The 7,690-nt window shown below is 43.7% G+C and overlaps 1 protein-coding gene across 1 annotated transcript; it reads right to left on the reverse strand.

The window, feature by feature from the left end:
• Positions 1 to 229: 229 nt before the first annotated feature.
• On the reverse strand, positions 230 to 7,367 carry LOC126071284 (translation initiation factor IF-2-like). The gene is made up of 5 exons (XM_049875519.1): positions 7,294 to 7,367; positions 6,997 to 7,140; positions 6,309 to 6,947; positions 4,852 to 4,909; positions 230 to 2,586 (listed from the first exon to the last, which is right to left on the reverse strand). Exons 1-4 carry the CDS (start codon positions 7,365 to 7,367, stop codon positions 4,885 to 4,887), a joined length of 882 nt encoding a protein of 293 aa, XP_049731476.1. The 3' UTR covers positions 230 to 2,586; positions 4,852 to 4,884.
• Positions 7,368 to 7,690: the final 323 nt, after the last annotated feature.

The raw sequence follows: 7,690 nt of genomic DNA on the forward strand, positions 1-7,690 counted from the left end.
GGTGAACTGGGTCGTACAATTTTTAGTGGATGTGGGGCACAAAAGATTTTTACTATATGCCACATCTTCAACAAAGAATATTCCACACATTCTGCAACAAAGAAAATGTGTCAGTGAACTTAGTTTTTTCAACAATGTAAAATTCTGTTGATCTCTCACAACAAAAAACTGACTTTCACCAATTTTGCTCTGCATGGCTCATACTTCAATTCCGATGTGTGTTTTCCAATAAATGAAAGTATACACAAATGAAATCATCAATGAAAATTTAATGATCAGAAAACAAGTATTACAACAAATTGCTTTATTTTTAGACAGATCTTTCACCTCTAATGTGTTACAAGTAAAAACATTTCTTTCTATTCTTTGCTCTTACAAATTCTTCAATGATTTCATCACAATTAAGCTGTCGAACAATATCTACTTCCATACATAGTATGGCTAATGAATCATGTCTTACTTGAGTCACTGTTGTATGCTGAGGGTTTTTGAGTCTCTTTAGGGACGAAAATGAGCGTTCTGTTGTGCAGTTTGTGATCATTAAAGTTAGGAATATGCGTAAAGCAATTTCAACATTGGGAAATACACATTGTATTTTATCTTCTATTATGAACTCATACATGTCTTCATGAGTAAAATGTGTCTTTCCTGAATCTGTAAACTTAGTTCTAACGTAAGAATGAAACTGTCGCACCTCTCCGTAGAGGTTTGTATTTAAGTCATCGGGGTAAGCCTGCACTAATTTCTTGGACGCCTCCATGCATTCTTCGTCAGGTACATCTATGTTGTTTAAGAAGGAAAATCTATTTGAGAGAACTTCATATACTTCTGCCCTTCTTTTCATGCAAGATTCAAGTGTGTCAATAATGGCGTAGTATGTGGTTATGCGAAATTGATCTCTGGCACTCAATACTTCTGGAGCACTTCCCTCATTTACTTGTTTCTTTCTAATGGTTCTGCCATGATGAACTGCTTGATAATCAGTATTTGGCAGTATCTGCTTTGCTGTGTTTTCAAAATTTTCAAAATAGTCTCTTAAATTATGTAAATACCCTGTTAATGACTGATAGAGATCTGTGCATGTCTTTAAATTTACTTCTGAATCTTGGAGAGTTTGACTTGCCCAGTGAAAATGCTGCAATATATTATTCCACATAACCAACATAAACACATACTCCAGTGTTTGCATTTTGTTGGCGATGCTCTCAGCTTCTCTTTTGGTATCTCCTTTTTGTGTCTGGTCTTCAGCAATGTTTTCTAAGGCATCTAGAATCTGAGTGTATGATTCCAGGATTGCACTCATTGCTACAGCATGCGCTTCCCAACGTGTATTAGAGAGGCATTTTAATACTCGATCACTGCCTAAATGTGTTTTAAGAACTGCCCAACGGTGAGTAGAGGCAGCAAAAAATGTGCAGAGTAACTGAACAGTAGAAAAAAAATCAACTGCTTCTGGACAACAGTCTACTGCGCTTCGTCCTACAAGATTAAGTGAATGCGCAGCACATGGTACGAAAATAGCATATTCATTACGTTCTAAAATTTTCTGTTGCATGCCTTTATAACACCCTGACATATTGGCAGCACTGTCGTAGGACTGGCCTCTGCACTTAGAAAAATCAATTTTGCAAACTTCACACAAATAGTGAAGTACCTGCTCTGCAATTTCTTCACCAGTATGACCTTTTAAGGTAGCAAATGTGATAAATCGCTCGACAGGTTTCCCATCTGTTGGAGATACATATCTTAAAACAATGCTTAGCTGATCTGTATGGGAAAGATCAGGAGTGGAATCTACAGACAAACTGAAATATCGAGCTAGACTTATTTCATTGAAAATAGTGAATCGAACTTTATTACTTATTAGATTTATCAATTCTTCACATGTTGTTTTAGACATATATGATGGGTTGCTCTTTCCTGTGTTACTGAATTTTGCAATATGACCTGCTAAAAATGGATCAAACTGAGCAACAAGTTCAAGTAAACCCAAAAAATTTCCATTTTGTGGGGACCCAAATACTTCATTTTTTCCTTGAAAAGATAATCCTTGTTCAGCGATTGTTATAATGACAGCAACAACACGTTGCAAAATAGCTTTCCAATGCCGACGTTCTTCATTAATTTGTGTTTCCAGTTCATGAGTTAAGCCAAAACCACGTCTTCGGTTTAAGTATGCCAACATACAATCTCTGTGAATTGAACTATTTTCGTGTTTATCAATCATACTCAAGTTGCGCCAATCGCTAAATCCAATTGTAGCAAACCGAGAATTAGATTTAGGACTGAATAATTTGCAAACAAAACAAAATACAGAACCGACTGAGGGAGAATACAGTAGCCACTCCCTCTTATAATTTTCACCATTAGCTTTGCACCCTAGAAATATATTCTGGCTACAGAACCTTGTTTGTTTACCATCAAGAAATTTTCGACATGAATTTTCAAATGGTCCACTGTGATGCTGACAATCACTTGGCCCTCTTTCGATCCAAAAGTTTACATCATTAGAAGAAAAATTATTCCACAAAGCAGGATCTGTATTTCTGTTATTTATAGGGTCTGAAGGTGCGACAATTTCAGATTCTAAAATAGGGAAATGGAAAATAAAATATGTTTATATAAATTTTATTATCTACATATTCATTTCCTTGAGGAACTGGTCAATTTCCTTACACAGAGATATGCAAATATTCTGATAAAATATAAATGTAATGATCTGATAAATGCCCTTTGTTGCTTTCCTGGAAGATGAATTTAGAAACACACTCATGTTGCTAAACAGAAACATACCTTTTGCAATAAATACTGAAATATATGTCCTCTTGATGTGCCTAATATCTCGTTTATTAGCATGTATCATGCACTGTGTCCCGCCCAACAGACAATAAAAAACAAAACTCCAAACGTAAATTTAAACTTTAACATGTCAGATAAATACGCTTCCAGTATTTTTTGGACACTTGATACGTTAGTGTTATATTAAAATGCTATCAATGTTAGTAATATATTAAATGTATACTAGATTGCTTTTGTGTATATGCCAAAGATTTTAAAAGTTGTAATATCATTGTTTACAAAACTTAAGACATAACTCTGTACATACATGTTATACAGTTAGAAAGTAACTTGACTGAATTCATTACGATGGTTGGCTTATTTGAGTTCCATTGCTTTTGCGCGCCATCTGGGACTGGAGTTCCCGTACGTGCGCAAGAGCATACCCTGTGTTTCTATCACGGCAGAGAGCATTGCTGGCCCTCTGGCCCGGAGTTGCTGCATCAGCAGACATGGATGTCCAAGATGGTTTTCTCAAAATGGATCAGAAACCTGTTATCTATTAATATAATCCATCCTTGCCCAATAATCACTCATATTGGATCCAGCTGCATATTGGGTGAATGTAGCAAGAGTTAGACTGGACAGCCCACTCCTACCTCTTATTTATTAGGAAGAAACAGTATACCCTACTCCCAAGAGGCCTGCCAAGATAAGGAGTTTCAATTACACAGGAGGGGACTGTAGGAGATAGGTGTCAACGAAGGCGCTGAAGTGGCAGGGGCCTCATAGCTTAAACAACCTTGCACGTGGGTGCTCTCGTGACCTGCGCAGAATATATTTCCAGCTGGCATATTCTCACCCACTGGAGCTGGTATCAATTTTATTTAGTGCCCTGCCAGTTCCCTTCCTCTGCAGTGTTCACTTTTCCCTGTCTCCTGCCTGCCTGGCATCTATGGGTCTTTGCTCTGGAACTGGTGCCCTTATTTTGTTGATGCCTTATACATGCTTACCTTGCTGATGGGGTAATGCATCCCTGCTGTCACCGTTTTTTATCAAAAAAAAATTAAAGAGTTCTAAATTAGAATACAGTCTCTTCTAAACAGGTAGAAAGCATTATTTAAGTTTTTTCCCCTCTGAATGTTTCAACCTCTGCATCAAACCTGCATGTCAGACAAATGCCTCACCAAGGTCCCTCCACTCTAATGCATTAACATTTTATATTCTTTAGTAATATTCTGCCACCCACTTGTGGCAGGCAGGCATACCTTTTGGACAGTTGACAAATGTTTTTACCCAAATACTTGGGATTTTGGTCATCAATTCTGACCTCTTCTGAAAGAATGGTTGATGGAGTTTGTTATATTCCTGCTCTACTTTCAAAATCTCCTCACTGACTTGTTCATTAGGTCTGAAACAAATGAAAAGATGTGTTGACAATGATGGGATTTAACAAATAAAAAACTCAGTGAGGCTACAGAGTGGATATTTTATCAGCTTTAGAACAGTGCAAACTACTTATTCATAATAACCAAATTATCTAGTTTCTCGTAGCTAGAGAAACTCAAAAGTCAAAACTGTGATGGCATTTGGGAAGTAGTTCAACCTGCTTTCCCATAAACACGCAACAATGCAGTTCAACTGCTCAAAGTGAGCATTTTGGTAACATTGTATATTTAATCTGCTATTACCAGGTCAACTTCAATTGTTTCCCTCAAGCAGAATATTTCAATAAAGCTCCTGGTGAAATAACAAAATTATAAGGCAAGTGAGAGCAATACTGATGCCATAATGCTAAACCAACAGAAGTTCACACACTAGGATTCAGATAATTCGTAGCTTTTGAAAGCAAACCCAATCTATGCAAGGTCAATGTACCTTTATGAAATATTTTCTGGTGACTGGACAAATTGTTTGACAGAAAATAACATTGAATCTCCAAGGTATTTCCAACTAAGTTATAATCATTTCTTGCCTAGTGGATAAAGGTTTAGTTGACCACAGTTTCAATGACTACTAAGCCATTATATGCATCTCAGAAAATGCCTCCAAGTAAATTAAAAAAAACTTTACCTGTCTATATCATTTTGTACTTCACCAGTATGTTCAATTACTTCCTGCTGTTCTTTTTCTGCAAGAAAAAGTTGCATAAAGTTCAATACTAATTAGAAAATAAATTTAACTAGTTTCCCTCATGTTAAAAAACACTGTTTATGGTATGTGAATTACATCTCAATGAAGATATTTAAAAAACAACACTGTCTACTACAAGGCATGCTCTCCAGTGTTCATGCATTTAACTGACAAATTACTTTTTAATTAAAGGGTCTTCCAAATCATACTACCTGCTAGGAAAAAAAAAAAAAAAAAAGACCTGCTAGACAACTTAGAAAATATGTTTTCTGACTCTAGTACTTAAGAGTCCCATTACTGGAAAAAGAGACCAACTACTAAAGTTTGTATTATGATAAATGAGGAATAACTTTATTCAGAAACTCTAGATGTTTATTATTTATCATATTATATACTTGTAGCAAGAGCCCTGGTGGCTAAGTGGTTAAGTGATATTGCTGCTAACCAAAAGGTCTGCAGTTCAAATCCACCAGCTGCTCCTTGGAAACCCAATGAGGCAGTTCTACTCTGCCCTTTAAGGCAGCTATGGGTCGGAATCGACTGGACGGCAACGGGTTTCGTTTGGTTGGTTTTTATACTTTTAACAGAGTAAGCTGCTAACCAGAATGCAGAAACTAACTCCCATGACAATAATATCAGGCCACCATCAATGGCAAAAGAACCACTTTTTCTAGGAAGTTGAAGATTCTGCTCAGTATCTATTACAATTAAGACATAAGGCACACTTACAAAGACAGGTTGGCCACTAGGAAACACATCACAATCCTAAACACTCTATCTCCTTAGAATAGGTGAACCGCAGGATTTGCATCTGACCTTTCTCATTCCCCACCCCAAATGTGGGCGGGTTGCTTGTTTCAGACGCCGCTCACAGAATTGCGGGGCACCCTTACAGGGAGTAACTGTTGAATCTGAACAGAGGTATCGGAGAGATCGGATCAAAAAGGGTGGTGCTATGGAAATATGCAAAAGATGCCCTTTCTGTCCGATTAAAACAAAAACAAAAAACCACCTACCACCGTCGAGCCGTTCCCGACTCATAGCGACCCTACAGGACAGAGAACTGCCCCACTGAGTTTCCAAGGAGCGCCTGGTGGATTCGAACTGCCGACCTTTTGGGTAGCAGCCCTAACTCTTAACCACTAGGCCACCAGGGTTTCCTTCTGTCTGGTAAGTTGGTGTGAAGGGGCCTGATCTGGTGTTCATGCCCGGCACGATCCGGGGGTCTGCAGCCCCTACCGTGAAAACCTTTACAGAGAAGGCTAGAATGTTTTCCAGAAGACTTTTTAAAGTCCCTCCGATACCCTGGCCGCTCGCAACTGGCTTCCCAGCCAGGGCATCCTCCCGGCCGGACCAGGCCCGGTGCGCGGCCGGCTGCGGGGCTCCCCGCGCCCCACCTTGTCCAAGCTCCAGGAAGCAGCAGCGGCGAAGCCAGCCTCGGCTCCCCGGGCGGGCAGGAAGGGGTGGCCGCGCCGAGGGCCGGGCGCGGGGCCCACGACGTTGCGGCGGCGGCCGACCGGAGCGACGCATCATGGCGGACCACAATAAAGAGGGGCGTCTCGGGAGGGCGGGGAGAGGAAGGGGACGTCGCCCGCCAAGCAGAGCAGGCCGCGGCACCCCCCCGGCCCGGTCGCGCACACACAAAAGGCGCCGAGACCTGCGGCGGCCCCGCGCGACGCCCCCGCTCGGCGCCTCCGCGCGCGCCCCAGGGCGGCCTCCGGCCTCGTCTCCTCTCTACCTGAGGTCTCCGCGGCCCCGTACAGGTCCAAGTCGGGCTCCGTTTTAATGACTTTGGCTGCCGGCGCCGACATAGTGCTGCTCCGTGGTCGGGACGGGCTGGGGAACGGGAGGCGGAGAAGGGACGGCGAAGGGGGCGGTCAGGCAGCTTCGCCTCACGCCACACGCGAGGGCGCTCGCTCGCTCGCTCCAGCCCCTTCTTCCCGCCCTTGCTCTCCCTCCCCCTTGCTCGCTCTCGCTGCCTCAGCGGCCTGACGTCGAGGGAGGGGCTGGGGCGACGCGCCGGGCTCCAGCGGGGTCTCCCTCACCCACGCCCCGCGCTATCGCCCGCAGCTCGCTCTCCCTGACCCGCCTCCTCCTCCACCACGTCCTCCCGGCGAGGGGCGGGCGGCAGGGCGCAGGCGCGCCAGGCCCCGCGTGCAGGCCACGCCCCCGGCCGGGGAGGCTCGCACCGCCTCGCGATTGGTTGGGGCCCCGAGTCCAGGGCGCAGGCTGCGGCGAGGAGGCACGGGGCCTGGCGAAAAGGCGGGAGGAAGGAATGCTGCGAAGTGCAGGGCCAGTTCCTTGCGTTGCGCTCTCCTCTCTCCCTTTCCCCTTCTCCAGCCCCACCCTGGACGTTTGTGAGCGACGACCCAGAACATTTACGAAGGATGAATGCGCAGCGGCCAGAGGGCTGGGGCTTCACCCAGTAGCGGGCGGGACCGCAGCGGGCTTGTCATGTGGTGGTGAAGCGGCTTCCTTCTTCGCAGAGTAGCCGGCAAAGGGGTGTTCTCAGCCCCCCAAAAGCGAAGACCTCGTAGTAACCGGCTTTCACATCAAGGGCCTGATAGGAGGCGAAAATCCACCCGCCCGGGAACACTACTAGGGCACCGCGGGGCCTCCCTTTTTGTGGGGGAAAGGAGGTGGCACCTCCATCCTATATATTTCCAGATTGGGAAGCTGCTGTTCCGGCTGAAATTTAGGCCTATTAGCAAAGCTGAAAGCTGTCAAGCCCACTCACAGGACCATTATTTGGGTTTTAGTCTAATCTTGTTCAGCAAGT

This window comes from Elephas maximus, chromosome 3, assembly GCF_024166365.1.
Source record: "Elephas maximus indicus isolate mEleMax1 chromosome 3, mEleMax1 primary haplotype, whole genome shotgun sequence".
Taxonomy (NCBI): Eukaryota; Metazoa; Chordata; class Mammalia; order Proboscidea; family Elephantidae; genus Elephas; species Elephas maximus.

Coding starts and splice junctions, on each gene's coding strand:
- LOC126071284 (XM_049875519.1), bottom strand. CDS start 7,367: ATGACAAGCCCGCTGCGGTCCCGCCCGCTACTGGGTGAAGCCCCAGCC. Junction 6,948..6,996: donor CGTGGTGGAGGAGGAGGCGG/GTCAGGGAGAGC, acceptor TGGGTGAGGGAG/ACCCCGCTGGAGCCCGGCGC. Junction 4,910..6,308: donor CTTCCTGGAGCTTGGACAAG/GTGGGGCGCGGG, acceptor TTTTTCTTGCAG/AAAAAGAACAGCAGGAAGTA.